The 18,854-nt window shown below is 45.8% G+C and overlaps 1 protein-coding gene across 1 annotated transcript in view; it reads left to right on the top strand.

The window, feature by feature from the left end:
• Positions 1–18,854, top strand: part of TM9SF3 (transmembrane 9 superfamily member 3) — a 284,713-nt gene that overhangs the window by 231,945 nt on the left and 33,914 nt on the right. The window contains exons 11-12 of the mRNA XM_086922322.1: positions 18,471–18,539; positions 18,653–18,799. Coding sequence (XP_086778448.1) covers positions 18,471–18,539; positions 18,653–18,799 — 216 coding nt within the window. The remainder of the gene's footprint in view (positions 1–18,470; positions 18,540–18,652; positions 18,800–18,854) is intronic.

Here is an 18,854-nt window from a genome sequence, read left to right as displayed (position 1 = left end):
TTCCAGTAATATAAATAAAAGCTTGTTTGTCGCCCCCCAATATTCCTAACAATCTGCAGAGAACCCATATTCCTATAAAATGGTGTCACTGCTTAGCCCCTTGCATTTATTTTAGTCTCATTACTATGGTTGTGGTTGAGAACCTTCATTGGAGTAGTTACAATTGTATGAAAAGATGATTGTAAGATCATTTATTCATAAATACTCTCTACACTGAAAGCTAGGGTAAGAACACGTGAAAAGAAACGCGTCAGGAAATTGGATGCATAACTCTTGTGACTGAACCATTCCCAAACCATGTTCTCCCTTCAGCCATTTCCCAGGAGTTCCCACATTCTGCACACCCACTCCAGTTTTTACACCTTGTGGAACGGGCAACATCTTTACTTTGTACGCAGGTGCGGTCAACAAGAATACGATGAATAAGAAGACGAAACAGGATGAATATAAAAGAAGACAAAAGTAAAATCAATACTAGGCAGGCGGATAATCCCGTGTGAATTTGCTGGATCTCAATGCACATTCGAAACTAGCGTGCTGCCAAGTTATTTTATTCTAGCACGTCTAGACTGTAAAATATCATCCCTTCACTAAGTGTACAACACTACAATGCAAAATACAATGATCGTGTGGACTCGCACCCCTGGGGTCAGATGTGCAGTCTATGGTTTAGAGACGGCAAGTCACCTGCAGGAACATTTTTGAAAGTAAAACTGGCACATCAAAAGCAAAGAAGTCTCATTTAACGACATTTACTCAAACTAGAAATGTTCATTACTAAACAAGAGCCAATGGATGCTCTAGCTGCTAAACAGCCCTTTTCTGCAGTCATTTTTTTCATAGTATATAGATGTCAGTGTTATCAGTGTCTAGCAATAAAACATATGCATTTTTAACAATAACCATTTTCTGTCACAATGTAAAACCAGCGACATCAATTTTACATAACAGTTTGCCTTTTTGAAGCTCATCTTCTAGCAGCTGGCAGTTTGTAAAAAAAAGTCCGGTGCATTGGGCATTAGAAGATAATTTTCAGGGGGTAGGGGGGGCGAAATTTCGACTGCCTAGGAGGCTCCAAATGGTTTAATCCTGCACTGCTAGTCTGGCCCTGCCCCAGTCTACTGCTGATTCCGTCTTCCAGCTTCAGCATCTCTGTGCCTGCTCCGGGTGCTCCTGCAGCTCTTGCGCAGTGCTTGCTCACAACCTCCCGCTATGCCTGCTCCAGCTTCTCTTTGGCCGCTTGGACACCTAGCTGTTCCTCTTTGTCAAGTGTTGTGCTCTCCCAGCATGGGCCGTTAGTTCATCCTGCAGGGAGGTTACTGCAGGCACAGTGGGGGGTGGCATAGGGCGGGGTTGGGCCCTCCACTTACCACTTCAGTCCTTTAATTGTTCCCTGCAGCGGCACACAATGGTAGCGCCGGCTCCCTGCGCGCGGGTGCAAAGCCGGGCGGGCGCTATAAATAAAGTCTTGTTGACGTGTCCAGATTCTGCGGCCTCATCCTGTCAGATCAGCCTGACTCGGCTCAAGCACGGAGAATGGCCGCCACTGCTTGCTGATTGGGTAACAAAAGACAACCATGTTTGGAGTACAGTGGGTGCTCACAGCCTTGGGCGGCGGTTCCACTGCACCTACTGCACTATTTTATAACCATATCCCCCGCTCTGTGCCCGTCATCTGTGGTGTCTAAGGTTGGGGTGGTGAGTCTTTTACAACCCCTGGCAGTCTTCAGAGCCGCTTCACGTGCTCGACAGCTGCAGGAAGAGGCGCCATGATAAAATAAAATACTCCGTGCAGGGAAAGGTAAAGGCTTCGTTACGTAAAAGTATGTATCTCATACTGCATATTTAAATTGTATTTCATTTTAAAGTGTGTGCCCCCGTTATGTTATATGCAGTCAAATGTACTCTGCTTGTACCTCACACCCGGACACTGCCCACACCAATGCCCACCAGACATGGGGGCCCATGTTTAAATTTTGAGCAGTAATTTGTTAGATGAGATTGCCTTACACTGTTGGCCTGCTGTCTTTTAACACAGTGAACGTGACACGATAATGCACATTCACCTTCTTAAGTCAGGATTGGTTATTTGAGGGCCCGTAGTACCCCAATCCTTCCTTCACCTATGTCTTCCTGTGAACTAATTAGATGAAGACATCAGAAATAATCTGTAAGAGCAATGCTTTTAATCTCAGAGTGAGGTGGTCATGCTAGTTTCAAACCTAAACCTTGCAAGAACTTAAAGCACAAACACGCACATGCATATCGACCAGCAATGGCGAAATTGAAGTTCGACATCGCCCTTTCCTATGAATCGAGTGCACACATAATGGGCGGTCGCACCGGGATACAGTTCATTGCAATATTATTTTGAAGAACTTTAGTGACTGCTAACAAAAATTACTAAACCCTATCTAACTCACTGTCTGTGAGGTGAGGGTCGGACACTTCCAGGAGAACTTCCCAGCCCCGCCGCGGCACATACCACTGCGCAGCCTGCCTCTGGTCAGAGAAATATAGGGAAATAATTACCTAAGTCTAAAGTCTTCTGACAGTTTGGCAAGCCACGATCCTGGCCACCAGCGTCATTAGGCTGTGGGGGCTGAATCGTGCCATCTAATGAAAAGCTGCAGGCTGTGACACCAACATACTCGCTGCACTGTAAATAGTGGTGCAGGCAACAGCGGAGGGCTCCAGACAACTTCCTGCTCCCCCGAACTGTTAGCTCGCTTGCGCCGCAGGCGCCAGGCCTGCCTAGAACTTCTCTCTCAGTATTCTCATTGGCCAAATCACGGGACACACACTGTCTATTGCAGTCCGTGAGGCCATCATGTAATTAAAAGGCCAGGGCCCTTAACTGATGATGAAGATGCCTTGCGCGGCATACCACCATTTAATTCACGAGGCCGAGTGCGCACCATTTAGGCTCCTTACTGGCAGGCTCTGCTGAGAGTGAGGGGGGCCCCCCGCACCGTGTGGGCTGCGGGGGCCTTTGTTACGCCCCTGCTCCTCCGAGCCACCTGTGGCTTCCTCGGAGGAAGTCGCAGCGTCCACGCCTATCTCCTACGCACAGGCACGGCTTGCAACACCAGCGCTGACCACCAGTGTGCAAAGCCTCCTCCAATCACAGCGCAGCGCTGCCTGTGACGTCATGGGATGTCCCTGAGGTTCCCGGGCTCGTGGCGGACCAATAATAGCGCGGCTCCTCCAGTCGAGCCCCCCCAGGGCGACCCAATCACAGCGCGGCCGCTTTGAGACTGATCGCGCGATACAGTTTATTAAACCAGCTAAGTTAGTAAGTTAATGGACACGACGGAGGAGAGCTGCAGCGGGGGAGGAGAGCTGCAGCAGGGGGGGGGGCGAGAGCGCGACGGAGGAGGGCAGAGGGGAGTCGAGCGGAGCCGAGCATCTCCTAAAAGCAGAAGGGAAGGGAGGCGAGCAGGGACAGAGAGGCTCACCTTCCTTGCGAACAAAACGAAATGGCGCCGCCGGCAAGCTCCGGGTTTTCGGATTTGGGGGCGTGTTCGGTGGGCGTGGCTAAAAAGTGGAAAGAAGCACACCGAACACACCTCCAAATCCGAAAAGGACGGAGCCTATTTGGAGTGACGGCTCTCTCCTGCAATGGCTGGCCTCCATTTAGGAAGCCAGCCAATGGGAGAGAGCCAAAATTAGAGGCGGGATTAAGAGCCCCTCTAAGAAAGATAATATCTTGCTACTTCCGGTTCTGACGAACCGGATAGTACCGAGACCTAAAAAGGAATGGGAACAAATTATAAAGAAGTTGAGTTGGGTCGATGCATATGTCTGTACTAACCAAGACTGCGTCATCAAAGGTATAGCTATACTTTTCAAGAAATCGCTCAAGGCCAAAATAGAATCTACAGAAGTGGATAAAAAAGGAAGATGGGCAGTCACCAGGGTAAGACTACACAATAAACTATACACCATTGCGGGATATTACGGCCCTAATACAGATGACCCAGCTCCCTTACAAAAGCTGTACACGCAATTACTATCTACAACCTCCCCGGTAATACCAGGGGGTGACTATAATATAATCATAGATCCTAAGGTCGATCGATACCCCCAGAGGAAGCAAGTAAATCTGCAAAAAAATTAGAGAGTGGTTGGGACTCTGTATAAAAGATCTGGGTCTGGCGGATATTTGGAAGGAGAAAGGCGACAAAAAGCTAGCCTTCACATTTCATAACAAAAAACTAGACTCAAGTCCAGGATTGATTATTTTCTAGTCGATAGAAGCCTGGCAGAAAATGTGCAGAAAATATAACACTTGCCAGCCCACCTATCCGATCATTCGGCGGTCCAGCTAAAAATACAAATGGAAAAAACAACTCCTTACCAAGATGGACCGTTGATCTTTCTATTCTATTAGACCCGCAAACTATAGAAGAACTTAAAATAGAGACCGATCATTTTTTGGAGAACAAAAATCTGACACCTCAAAACAAGTCACCTGGGACGCATGCAAAGCAGTAATCCGGGGCAAATTACTAAACCTGGTAGCACACAAATCAAAGATAACAAAACAAGAGATAGGATATTTAGAAAACACCATAAAATCACTGTATATACAAATAGCAGCAGAAAACATAATAGCCAGTAAGGAGAAATTGTAGACTGACGGGTTAAAACAAAGGGAACTACTTACAAATATTCTAGAGAACAAAGTCAGAGAGAAATGGGAAGCCAGTATATTGTCTCACTATGAATATAGGGAAGAGTGGAGCAAAATGCTGGCGTGGAAAACAAAAACTGGCCAAACCAGGAACAAAATAGCCAGCATCCAGCAGCAAAACCATACAGAACTAAGTATCTTTAACCTTACTGATAAACAAATCAGTTTGGCACAAAAAGGAGCAGATTATACAATTCTGAGCATTTAAAAACTCGAGATATTACCATTGACAATGTCAGAAAGACCTGTCATTGAATGGATAATACATGGAACGATTACAATTCCGATAACAACTTTCCAGTTTAATTACTGTCAAGAGTATATACCAGCAGGCCAGTATGAAAGGTTGGGTGAAGAATACATCAAATCAACCTGAGATTTACCTTAAACACACAGATGTTATAGTGAAGGAAACAAGGAGGTATTTCTTAATGGTAAAAATTGTAAAAAATCACTAAGCGGCACACTTCTGTGTCAAGGTATTAATTTGCATGGAGCCCGCGAAGGGTCTTCAAACAACCTTTCATGTCACCTGCATGGCACTCCTGCAAAACAGATAAGGCCATTTTTTAGACCACTTTCTAACGGTAGTTACATTTTAATAAGTGACCACAGCTGTTGTGGCATGCTGCCAGTAAAAGCCTATCTGACAGCTGTAACTTTCAGGGCCATTTGCTGTATGCAAGTATTGTATCCACACAGCAATCCAGATATGGGGGCTGCTTTATGGCCTCGGCTGAATATCTCTTCTATTCAAATTGATACTTTAAGCAGAATGAAGTCTATTCTTTTACAAACAACTGTACCTCTAACGTCATCAAAAGAAACATATGATCTGTAAGTTGCAAGGGCAGCAGCAGAGATACATACCCTTTTATTTATTTATTTATTCAAAGTTTTATATAGCGCGAACAGGATCCTTACAGATATCAGAGCGCTTCACAAAGACAGGGAGGGGCAATAGGAGTAAACAGAGATAATGGGAACAGTATAATAGTCAGTGACATGGTAATAACATGGATGATAAAAACAAACATAAAACCAATCCATATATGATCAGGTAAATAACATGGTAACATGGTAATAACATGGTAATAACATGGTAATAACATGGTAAGTAACATGGTAATAACATGGATGATAAAAACAAACATAAAACCAATCCATATATGATAAGGTAAGGGAGTAGTATAGAGCAGCACAGGTCATTGATCCGACTACAATGGCGTACAGGTGGATCAGTAAACCAACGTGTATCATATCTTGGTCGGTAGTAAGAGAGTAGCGTAATAGTGCCCCCAACAAGTCAAGTATAGTGCCAGGGGATAGGCAGAGCAGCGGTACAAGCAATGCAGAGTCTCTGACCCAACATCTGTAGCGATCAGGAGATCTTGGCCAGAAGCATTGTTTTCACCTCTTTCTTGAAGAGTGCAGTGGAGGTGATTAGCCTTGTTTCAGGAGGGAGCGCATTCCAGATCCTGGGTGCCATTCCAGAGAAGGAGCGTTTGTAAGTTTTCGCTTTCCGAAATCTACGAGGTTTCAGGAGTAGATTTTTAGTACTCCTATTGGATCTCGAACCTCCTGATATAGACAGCTTTTGAGCGAGGTAGTTGGGTGCCTTGTGGTGCACGGCCGCGTGTGTCATAGTTGCAATTTTTAGCTGTATTCTGGCTTCAAAAGGCAGCCATTTTAGAGACTTTAGGTCTGGGGATATGTGCGAGTGCTTTCTAGAGCCAGTAATGAGTCTCGCGGCAGCGTTCAGGGAGGCTCTTAAGGGTGCTGTTGTGGATAGTGGGAGACCGCTGAGGGTCGCAATTCCGTAGTCTATTCGAGGGATGACTAGAGCTTGTACAGCAGTTTGGAAGTCTTTGGCCGGGAGGAAGGGTTTAATTTTCCTCAGCGTGTTAATTTGGAAATTAGCTGCTTTTGTGGCTTTGCTGACGTGCTGCTGCATGTCAAGCTTGGCGTCGAGTGTGATGCCTAGGGATTTCGCCGAGTCCACGATGGTAGGTTGGACATTGAGTGCTGTTAGGTTGTTGAGCCAGGTTTGGGTGGTGGAGATTTTCGCCGGAGGTGAGATGAGTAGGAACTCAGTTTTTAGAGCATTCAGTTTGAGGTGATTATCGGCCAGCCAGGATTGGGTGTTAATAAGCGTGGAATTCAGCTGTTTGATATCTTCCGGGGACTGTAACTTTTTATCAACAAATTGCCCCGTACATTTCGTAGAAGTGTTAAGCCAAATCTTAAACATGTCTGATACCAGTGGCATCGCACATGTATTTAAGACAATTCTTTCGGGACTGTTAACACCCTTTGAAACAGTTCTGGGCATCTTCCCGAATTTTGTCCATTCTGTCTTTGGCGACCTACCCTTGGGACTCGTGGCAGGAATTTTATTTTTGCTTCTTCTGCACCGATATGGCAAGCCAATCCACAGGCAAGACTCTAGCAACGATGGAAGAAACAATCCTAGCAATACGATACCGAGACCGTATCACTAAGGTCCTCGGATTGGCCCGGCTAAGAGATCGGAGTACAACCGGGTTTCTTTCATTCAGACCGATCTGGCAAAATTGCATCATACCTGTGCTTCAATGTCTGCTATGCGGAGAAGAATGCGTGTTGGACATCTGTCTTACACTACAATCAGCAGGACCAATGGATATCGATAATTTGCTAGGTCCTGTAACGACTCATGCATGGTGTTGTCCCCAGCGACTACCAATTCTGATGACGGCATTTGTTGAGACTTCCCCACTACGAATAGGTGGCGGTGAAGTACGAGAGGAAAGCAGCACCAAACAGGTACAGCCTTCTGTGAGCATTGCTGATCCAACCATCGATGATAGCAATCACGCAGAAAACTGCACAGTTGCAGTATTTTCGAACTTGGTCGAACTTTCACCTGATATGGTAGACCAATTTTTTGCGGGTCTGTCTGAAATAATGTTCTCTCCAATCAACGAGAATAACTCTTAAATAAAAACAATGAACACACAGCGTTCCCTGAACTCTGAATTCGGCCTTCAGTTTTTGATAAACAAAGCTACAGAAAATATTTGGAACTTTTCCCCTGAAAGCGAAATTATTTTTGCCCATATTTTCAAAATATTTACCTTTTTCTTGGCACATGGTACTCTGCTTAAAGTAGAACTATTCTTAGAGAACAGAGCTTCTATTGTAGGATACTAAAGACCATATTTTACCTTAGCCTCTAGCACATATATAGCAATTTGTATAAATATGTGAAGAAATGGTCTCGACCTTCTTTTCTGTATTTAGAGCCATTTCATGTGTAATTTTCGCAATTCATTCAGCTGATATATATATGTCTTTATCTGAATGATAACACTGCTTGAAAAGCGTACAGTACAAATACTCATTTTTCATGTATTTACCTTATACCATTCAAATGCGAAATATGTATTTTGGGGTGGGTCGGAAAAAACACATGCATCATTGAATGTTTACTATTGCTTCGTTTTTAGTAATGATGGACATCAATCCGTGGAGTGGGTGTCGTGTTCATATCTAGGAGCCTAATTCGATATTCCCGATTTATGCCCTTGTGAGGTTATAATCAATAATGTCCTGACAAAGACATAAGAATCACGTTCATATTCAGTAATAGCCCATGCAATCCAAAGCACAGCACGGCTACTCCCATCGACTCCTAGAAAGCACAACGCGTTCTTTAAACAAACCAAGCCTCCAGCAGCCCGGGAAAACCCCCCTGCTTTTGTTTTGATTTGAACAAGAACTCCTGCAAGAACTGTTAATTCTTGGTGACGTCTTATGTCCAACCTTACGTCAAACCCGGCCCCTTTCAGGTATAAAATACCAACAGTTGCCTTAAGCAAACACACGGTGGTTTGGAGCAGAGCGGCCATCTACTTGCCCGAGAGCCCAGCTGATGCGAGTGCCCACGGAAGCCGCCCCTCCTGTTTGACGCACTGAGAGAGACGCTGTCTTTTTCTCCAGCCGAGAAAATCCAGCTCCGGTGTTTCCAGCCTACCCTTACGGGTTGCTGGGATATCGAGTCCTGAGGAAAGAGATACCAGACCTCCCACATTCTATTACCAAGGTACGGAGCTGACTAAACCCTTGAGAGAATTCTTGATGCAGATTCTTGGCAAAATAATCTTAACCAACTTAACTTAAACTGCTACTTACTTATCCCTTCCCACGTATTAGGCTTAGGTCAGGTACACCGGGGTAGGCTTAGTTAGAAGCACCAGTTGAGCCTTTTAGTCAATGTATTTATGTATGTATAGATTTTATCCATTTTAAAGTATCATATGGCTAAGAAACCGTATCAATGCTTTTACAGTATTATTTCATAATACTACTTTTACTGTACGCACTTTACTTTAAGTATTGCAATTGTGGCAATTCATTTCTCTTGCATGAGAAGGAAGACTGCTCAATAAATAACACCTTTTATTGAAAACGCCTGTCTCTCTATTTCTCTGCATTCTGGTGAAACTAAGTATGCACTGCTGACTGAGTGAAATAGCTGTCTATTGTTTTCACACGATTCTAGAGATATACTCTTATTCTGAGGGAGCAAAGTTGTCATGTTTATGCGGTTGTCGGAAACTGAATCCCTTCTTGTCTGAGCCAGGGGAGCTTGTCCCTCCCTATTCATTCAAGAAAGTTTCCAGTGACCTCTGAGCTAGCTAGCGCAAACCTAAATTAAGTTTAACATAGTCAGTAGAGACCTAGATGTCCTCAGTCCTACGTCTACACTGCTGTTTGTTATTCCAATGCGCAGAGCCTATTGGGAAAATAGGAACTACACTACAATAGGGATAGGCATTTTGGTTTCGGTCGGTTTAGGATTAGGTCTTCCTGAAAATGGTCCATGGAGGGTCCCTCCATTCCTTGTGGCACCCCCACCACCCTAATGTTGTTCCTGCGGGACCTCCCTTCTTGATCTTCTAACTTCACTGCCTTCCCTTTCTGCTGCTGCCCTAGTCGTTGCACCCTCCAGTATTTTAATGACCACCTGCAAGTCTCCAATATTTGTTTCTGCCAGTTTGACTTTTCCTGAGGTTTTATTTATGTTTGCCTGGAGAAGATTGACATCTATTGTTACTTTATCTATTGATATGCTGATTATTAAACATCCTGCTTGTTTCTGATCTCATAGAGTGTGGACTTGATCCTGCAGGGGATCAGAAACCTGTCTGTGGTGTCTGGCTTATCCCTACCAGTCAGCCAGCACACAAGAGGTTGGCAATATTTAAGGGGTACCTCTAATATTAATAAATCCAACTTTGGAATCAGTGTGGGTTTATTAATACAGGATGTTTGATACTAAGCATCTTTAGTTCCAGTGAAGCCATCATGTAGCTGGGGAAATCTTAATCACCAGTGCTCAATGCATATACTCAAGGCGGCTTCCCTGTTCATTGACAATGTTCAAGAATCGACATGGTCATCAGAGGGGAATATCATGTGGAGAAGTGTGGCTCAGGGGTTAGAGGTGGCAGACCCGGAAGCTGAGATCGGCCCTGGACCAGGGTTCAATTCCCCACCTCGGCGGGTCTTGGGCTAAAAAATTCCATGGACTTGATAATTCTCGCTCCGGTGCCTTCTCGACCCACGGGTTCACACTCTGCGACTCTGGGCAGTAGCTTGCTTAATCTCCACAACGGCCCCTCGCGGCGGGATGCCTGGCTTTCACCTTGTGGATACCCTGCCGGGGTTATCTCACAGGGGAATACCAGGACGGGTTCCCTAAGCAAGCGCCGGGAAACCCACTGCGGGTAGCTGTGCGCTATATAAGCTCAAATACATTTACATATCTGCGCTTGCAGATATGTCATCACATGTAATATAATGCATCCTGCACTAGGCCTGGAAGGCCAACTATGGGGGGAAATGACATATGGTGCATGCAGTGTCTATAAGCATGGCACACAGGAGGTGTGCCATGTTGTGTCTTAACTATTGTCTGCACCATACCACACAGCCTGCTATGGAAGTTTGCATGAGTATGGTGTGGGGAACCTTTAGGTGGTACAATATATGCTACAGCGATTAGAGACCCTCTTTAGTCTACCTGTCCTAGGTACCAATGTTACCATTTACTAGGGTCTTACAGGGGGTGCTAAAGGTATTGCCAATTGGGGGAACATTTGTATAGTTTTATGGAAACATATCTGGCAATGAGGACCTGGATAGCAGGATCCCAGTGCATGTTTGTCAACATTGTGTCATTTACCAGGCAAAAAGTGGGGGTGACCATGTCAGAAAGGGGTACTTTCCTACACAACCCCCTCCCAAACGACAGAGAATGAGAATAACCTTTCCCAAGTGAATCTGTTGTATTTGGTTTATGGTATGATGCATATTTCTTGCTTCTCTGCCCTTGCTGCTCAGTCAGTGGGCATCTGTGCTGTGGAATGTTGGTGTGCAAGGTGATGTATTGGAATTTGAGGATGCCTGGATGTGGAGTGTCAGTTGGAGTATGCGCTGAGCAGCAAGGAGGCTGCTCCTGGTGGGGATGAATACTTATCTACTACAAGACCATTTAAGAACTATTAGCAATAAGCCTTCATCTTTATTCTACACCTAGACTACTGGACTTATTACATTACAACAGTATACTCCTCATCTAAGTGGAAAAACAAGGAAAGGCTTTGGCATTATCAGTCTCAGGTCTGTGCGCCACTGTAAAGTCCATATCTTGAACGGAGATGTAACAATTTGGGGTTTTCACTTTTTATTTGCATCAGCCATCTGAGAGGCCTGTGGTCAGTTTGGACAAGGATGTGAAAACCAAACAGGTATGGTCTCAACTTCTTCAGGGCCCAAACCACAGCAAAGGCTTTCCTATCAATGCACTCCAACGCTGCTCTCTGGTAGTAACCTCCTGCTAATGAAAGCAACAGGCTGGTCAAGGCCATCATCATTGGTCTGGGATACAACTGCTCCTATCCCATGTTCAGAGGCATCCATCTGCACTATGAACTGCTTTGAGTAATCTGGAGCTTTTAGAAGGTGTGCTAAGCACTTTGCTTCTTTCAGTGTGTCAAAAGCCTTTTCACAGCTCACTGTCCAGTTAACTTTCTTTGGCATCTTCTTGGAGGTCAGTTCTGTTATTAATGCCATAATGGGGGTCATACCCTTTCTGAAACCTCCTTGTAATAACCAGTCAAGCCAAGGAATGCCCTGACTTGAGTCTGGGTGGTTGGAGATACCCAGTCCACAATTGTTTGGGTCTTTGGTTTTAGTGGTTGAACTTGGCCTCTACCTACAATGTGGCCTAAATATACAGCAGAGCACTACCCTATCTGGCACGTACTTGCCTTGATAGTGAGGCCTGCATTCGGCAGAGTCTCAAGCACCTTTCAGGTGATCCCGCCTAGATGAGCTATAGACCGCAGTAGCATCTAGATACGCTGCTCTAAAAACTTCCAGCCTAGCAAGGACTTTATTCACCAACCTTTGGAAGCTGACAGGGGCATTCTTTAGTCTCCATGCATTACTGTAAATTGGTAATGTCCATCTGGGTTAGAGAATGCTGACGACCTTTGCTCCAGTGGTCGGACCAAACATTCCTGTAGCCTGAAGTTAAATAAAAAGTATAGAGAAACTTACCTGCCTAGCCTGTGAATAAGTTGATCTGCCCTTGAGATAGGGTGAGCATCTGTCTTGTTGACAGCATTGAGACCTCTATAGTACACAAAAAAACTCAGCTTTGGTTTACCACCCTTGAAATGAGGTTTGGGGACCGAGAACGCTGGTTTAGCCCAAAGACTTTCAGAGGGTTCAAAAACCCATAACTCCATTATCTTACTCAATTCAGCCCTGATGCTTTCCTTCTCTTGGTCCGACTATCTGTATCTTATTTTTGATAGGCATACTTTCACCGGTGTCCACATCATGGGTAATCCAACTAGTCTGACCGGGGGTTGATGGAAAAGAGCCCAGCATACTGCTCCAGGGCTTGCCTGCAGCCTGCTTGCTGTTGGGCAGAGAGGGTGTCCGAAAAGACCACTTGTCCTAAAGCTGACCCATCTTTAGGACTTTGTGAGAGGAAGTCAGGGAAAGTTCACGATCTTCTTCCTGATCCCCATCAGTGACCAGTTTCAGGCGGTTCACATGGATGACCTTGTGAGGGCTTGTGCTAGTGCCCAGGTCAGCTAAGTAGGTAACCTCACCTTTTCTTTCAAGGATAGGGTAAAGACAACTCCATTTTTCCTGAAGTGCCCATGTGGCCACAGGCTCTACTACCCAAGCCTTCTGCCCTGGTTGGACCTCCACCAGTGCAGCCTTTTCATCATACCAGAGCTTCCGAAGCTCTTGGCTGGCCTCAAGCTTTTTGGATGGTTTCTCCTTGTTCTCGGGTATTCTTGAACGTAAACCAAGTACATTGTCCACAATGTCTAGCTTAGGCTCTTTGAGAGTGTTCTCCCAGCCTTCCTTCCCCAAACACAATGGTCCCCTTACAGGATGACCAAACAGAAGTTCAAAAGGACTAAAGCCCCCTCCCTTCTTGGGCACATGTCTGTAGGCTAAAAGCAGGCATTGCAAAAGGACATCCCATCTTCTTCTGAGTTTTTCAGCGAGTCCCATGATCATGCCTTTCATTGTTTTGTTGAATGTCTCAAATAAATCAATGGTTTGTGGGTGATATGGGGTAGTGAACTTGTAAGTCAAGCCACATTAATTTCATAAGCCATTTAGGTAGCCAGTCATGAAGTTATTACTTCTGCCCGGCACCACCTCCTTAGGAAAACCCACTCTTGTAGAAATATTCAAGAGGGCTCTGGAAACTGCAGGAGCAGTGACAGCCCTAATGGGTGTGACATTGATCCACATTCGGTCCATCACCTGTTGTGTTTGCATATTCCGCCCTAAGTGCGCTGGGGATGCCCAGACGTGGGTCCCAGGCACTCCACACCACTGGAGTCAAGCTAGCCGGGCTGATGAGAGGTGTTACCTCGAAACCGGTCCGGTCCTCGGATGCTTGATTCCGTTCTGGGAAGGACATGGCTTTTGTAGTTCGGACTGGACTGTTCCCATGGGGCACAGGGTCAGAGCTGATTTGCATATCGCCATTGTCTAACCCGGGGTGGTGTGGAGTGCAAAAAAACAATGGATTTGGGCCCAGATCTTTGGACTGGGGTGAGTGTGTGACATTGATCCACATTCGGTCCATCACCTGTTGTGTTTGCATATTCCGCCCTAAGTGCGCTGGGGATGCCCAGACGTGGGTCCCAGGCACTCCACACCACTGGAGTCAAGCTAGCCGGGCTGATGAGAGGTGTTACCTCGAAACCGGTCCGGTCCTCGGATGCTTGATTCCGTTCTGGGAAGGACATGGCTTTTGTAGTTCGGACTAGACTGTTCCCATGGGGCACAGGGTCAGAGCTGATTTGCATATCGCCATTGTCTAACCCGGGGTGGTGTGGAGTGCAAAAAAACGATGGATTTGGGCCCAGATCTTTGGACTGGGGTGAGTGTGTGACATTGATCCACATTCGGTCCATCACCTGTTGTGTTTGCATATTCCGCCCTAAGTGCGCTGGGGATGCCCAGACGTGGGTCCCAGGCACTCCACACCACTGGAGTCAAGCTAGCCGGGCTGATGAGAGGTGTTACCTCGAAACCGGTCCGGTCCTCGGATGCTTGATTCCGTTCTGGGAAGGACATGGCTTTTGTAGTTCGGACTGGACTGTTCCCATGGGGCACAGGGTCAGAGCTGATTTGCATATCGCCATTGTCTAACCCGGGGTGGTGTGGAGTGCAAAAAAACGATGGATTTGGGCCCAGATCTTGGGGTGAGTGTGTGACATTGATCCACATTCGGTCCATCACCTGTTGTGTTTGCATATTCCGCCCTAAGTGCGCTGGGGATGCCCAGACGTGGGTCCCAGGCACTCCACACCACTGGAGTCAAGCTAGCCGGGCTGATGAGAGGTGTTACCTCGAAACCGGTCCGGTCCTCGGATGCTTGATTCCGTTCTGGGAAGGACATGGCTTTTGTAGTTCGGACTGGACTGTTCCCATGGGGCACAGGGTCAGAGCTGATTTGCATATCGCCATTGTCTAACCCGGGGTGGTGTGGAGTGCAAAAAAACGATGGATTTGGGCCCAGATCTTTGGACTGGGGTGAGTGTGTGACATTGATCCACATTCGGTCCATCACCTGTTGTGTTTGCATATTCCGCCCTAAGTGCGCTGGGGATGCCCAGACGTGGGTCCCAGGCACTCCACACCACTGGAGTCAAGCTAGCCGGGCTGATGAGAGGTGTTACCTCGAAACCGGTCCGGTCCTCGGATGCTTGATTCCGTTCTGGGAAGGACATGGCTTTTGTAGTTCGGACTGGACTGTTCCCATGGGGCACAGGGTCAGAGCTGATTTGCATATCGCCATTGTCTAACCCGGGGTGGTGTGGAGTGCAAAAAAACGATGGATTTGGGCCCAGATCTTTGGACTGGGGTGAGTGTGTGACATTGATCCACATTCGGTCCATCACCTGTTGTGTTAGCCCTAATGGGTATAGCTTCAGGGTACCTGGTGGTATGATTCAGTGTGAATGTTCCCTGATGCAGTTGGAGGGTGCAAAGGGGCAACAACATCGACCCCCTACCCTTTCAGAGGGAACCCCAACCACTGTAAGTGCAATTGATGGGGCCTTTGGGTGGTTACCCGCTTTCCCACTTGCTTGGCAGGTGCAAAAACAACAATAGATGGACAGAATGTAGAACAATGTCATACATTCACCCCAGTACAGAGAACTGGCCCTAAATCCATCGTGTTTTTGCTCACCATGCCATTCCAGTTTGAAACCAGCCATATGCAAATCAGTCTTGACCCTGTGCCCAATCGGAACAGTTCATCCCAAACTGATGGACCAGGTCCTCCCTGGACTGGAAACAAGCATCCTAGGACAGGTTTCGGGGTTTCATCCCTCTGCAGCCAGGATAATTTGACTCCAGTTGCATGGATAGCATGGGACCCACATCTGGGCATACCTGTCTCACTCTGGGTGACGAATGCAAAAACAATTATTGATGTACAGAATGTAGAACAATGTCATACATTCACCCCAGTACAGAGATCTGGGCCTAAATCAATCGTTGCTCGATGGGTAACACAGGAGTTACAAAACTCCTTCACCTTCTGGGACATGCCTAGAGAGTAGAAGTGGGTGACTAACTTACTCCAAGGTTTGGTCTAGTCAAGATGCCCAGCTAAGGGGGATGTCATAAGCTAAAGAGAGTAAGAACTCTCTGTTCAGCTGAGGCACCACCAGTTCTATTGGCACCATGTTTGGCATCTCTGACCTCCTTGTACAGGAGTCCCTCCTCCCAATGTGTTTGGTCGGAGCCACTGACATCTCCCTTTTCCTGGTCAGTAGCTGGCTATCACAGGCTCTCAAGAGTGGGACAGGCCCCTGTCCCACTCTTGAGTTGGACAGATCTTCCCTGAGCCTAGGAGCACTGCTGTGTAATGTCTAAGTTCCTGGAACTTACTTCCCTCTGGGGCTGACATATCTGCTCCCCGAGGAGAGGGGACCTGAGCTTGTGTCTGATTAGAAGCTGGTTTCCCCACCCTTCCTGCCTTTTCTGTTGGGGATTTGGGCCATTATTCCAGGCTCCAACACTTCTTTTTCACCCTGGGCATTGCTTTGTGCCGGTCTTGCTGATTGAGAGTGCAAAGGAATCACAACAGCTGGGCCACTCTCTACATGCCCACTTTTTGTGAACTTAAATTTGAGTATAACCTGACCAAGTTAACCTAATTCCACCGAAAACCAAGACGGTGGAATTCTAGTTTTCGTGTTCACATCAACTAGCCCACCTTAAGGGTGGAAGCCTCCTGGTAAGCTAATTTTCCTGCCTGTCCAGCTACCAAATGAGCCAGAGGCATGGGGTGCATTTCTCCTCTCTTGGGAAAGCCTTGGTCGCATATCAAAGGCTGCAAAAGCCTTTGAAGCCTCCTGCCTTAATATGCTAATTATTAGCCATCCGGCTTGTAGGCGTTGACAACACCTCCGGCTGGAGCAGGCATTATTTCGTCTCCCTCGGAGAGCATGGTCTCTCACCTGCAGGGGGTCTGAAAATTGTCTGTGGTGGCAGGCTGGTCTACATCAGTCAGCCAGCACATTAGAGGTTTGTAGGTTTTCAGCTGGTGCCTCTAAGGCTCTGGGTCAGTTTGTTAATAAATCCAACTCTGGAATCAGTGTGGGCCTATTAATATGAGATTTTTGCACGGGAACTCTTAATCACAAGTGCCTAGTACATATTCTCAAGATGACTTCCCTGTTCACTGGCATTGTCCAAGAATCTGCATGAACTTCACAGGGGCATATCTGCTCTAGCAGATATGTCCTCACATGTCATATAATGCAACCTGCCTTAGGGCTGGAAGGCCTACTGTAGGGATGAATGGCATGTTGCATGCAGTGCCTGTAGGCGTGGCATACAAGAGGTGTGCCATGTCGTGTCTTCACTTTTTCCTTCATCATGCCATGCAGCCTGCTATGGCAGTTTGCAGAAGTATGGTGTGAGGTCCCTTGGGGTGTCACAATACATGCTGCAGTTCTTAGGGAAGTGCTTTAGTCTTCCTGCCCTAGGTGCCAGGGGTACCATTTGCTAAGGACTTAAAGGGGGTGCTAAAGGTATTGCCAATTGGGAAAATAATTGTACAGTTTTAGGGAAAGAGATCTGGCACTGGGGACCTGGATGATAGTAGGAACCAGTTCACTTCTGTCAAAATTGGATCAGTTACCAGATAAAAAGTGGAGGTGGCCATGTCAAAAAGGGGCACTTTCCTACACTGAACAGCCTATCAAGGAGACCGAAGACTTTTGGATATTTATTGGTATTTGGAAAGGAGTGCACTGACTTTACCTCAGCCACCCAATTGTATAAAATTAATATATTTTGAGAAATAGCATATATTATTCAGTGAAAGTCTCATTGGGTTGAATATTATTAGCTCCTTGCCAGCTGTTTTCAAATCAGTAAAAGTCTGGTGATCTTGCTTAGTACTTTTACTTGGCCAATATTTTTGCCAAGTAGCACAACTGGATGTACACTTATTGGCATTGTATTGAATGTTGGGCTGCACAAAGATCAGAAATATTCTTGTTTGTTGCCTGCTGATCCATAAATCTGACATGAATGCATGACGGAATCACGCTCGCCTTTTTCAGGCATGCCTTCAGAACGCCATCATTAGAATAAACTTATTGTTTTGACGCGTTCCTTTTTCCTTTAGCACGAAAGTCATTATAACGACTTGCCATGTATGCTAAACGAATGCCTGGTAATGATGCGTTTGTTCTATTGCCGATGCTGTAAAGGATACAGCGTGATTCCGGCTTTGTTCCAAAGAACGTTTCCCTTCTGAAACAGTGCAACAAAGGTCTATTGAGGATCTAGATTGCTCGGTGAGGATGAAGAAACAAAATGAGCACTTCATGAATACTATGCAGCTGAGATATTGTCAATCAAGTCTGAAAGTTTTACTCAAACCGTATGTGGACTGTGTGAAGAATCTTTTACTTCAGCTGCCTGTCGTTACATGGCGCCCTGCGAACAAAGTTAACATGCATTCCTTGTTCACAGTGTTTTGTACTTTTTGACAGTGACTAAATTGTAAAATCTCCTTTAGAAAGTTTGAAAAAAACAGGTGTGTTTGACTAGTACCATGGCTGGGTTGAATTCCATATTATAATTTTTTCTAATCTATTATATTCTAAATGTTGGAATGTGCCACATTAACTTATGCAAATCTTTTAATATTCAGGTTCATGGAACCAGCGGTCATTGTCTGCTTGGGTGGAATTCTACCATTTGGATCCATTTTCATCGAAATGTAAGCATAAACCTGTTCAAATAATGAATCCTAATAGGATTTTCTTCACATGAAGCAGACAATTTCCTTACATGGTATATGAGTATCTAACTGTCTCATTTTATTTCATTTAGGTATTTTATTTTCACATCCTTTTGGGCTTATAAGATATACTATGTCTATGGATTCATGATGTTGGTCCTCGTTATCCTCTGCATAGTTACTGTGTGTGTCACCATTGTGTGTACATATTTCCTGCTAAATGCTGAGGATTACAGGTGGTAAGTATGTGTGCCTCTTCAAACTGAATGTGAAATGAGATGCGATAGATTTAAG

Source organism: Lissotriton vulgaris, chromosome 5 (genome assembly GCF_964263255.1).
Source record: "Lissotriton vulgaris chromosome 5, aLisVul1.2, whole genome shotgun sequence".
NCBI classification, from domain to species: Eukaryota; Metazoa; Chordata; class Amphibia; order Caudata; family Salamandridae; genus Lissotriton; species Lissotriton vulgaris.
This window is presented reverse-complemented; position numbering and strand designations above follow the sequence as displayed.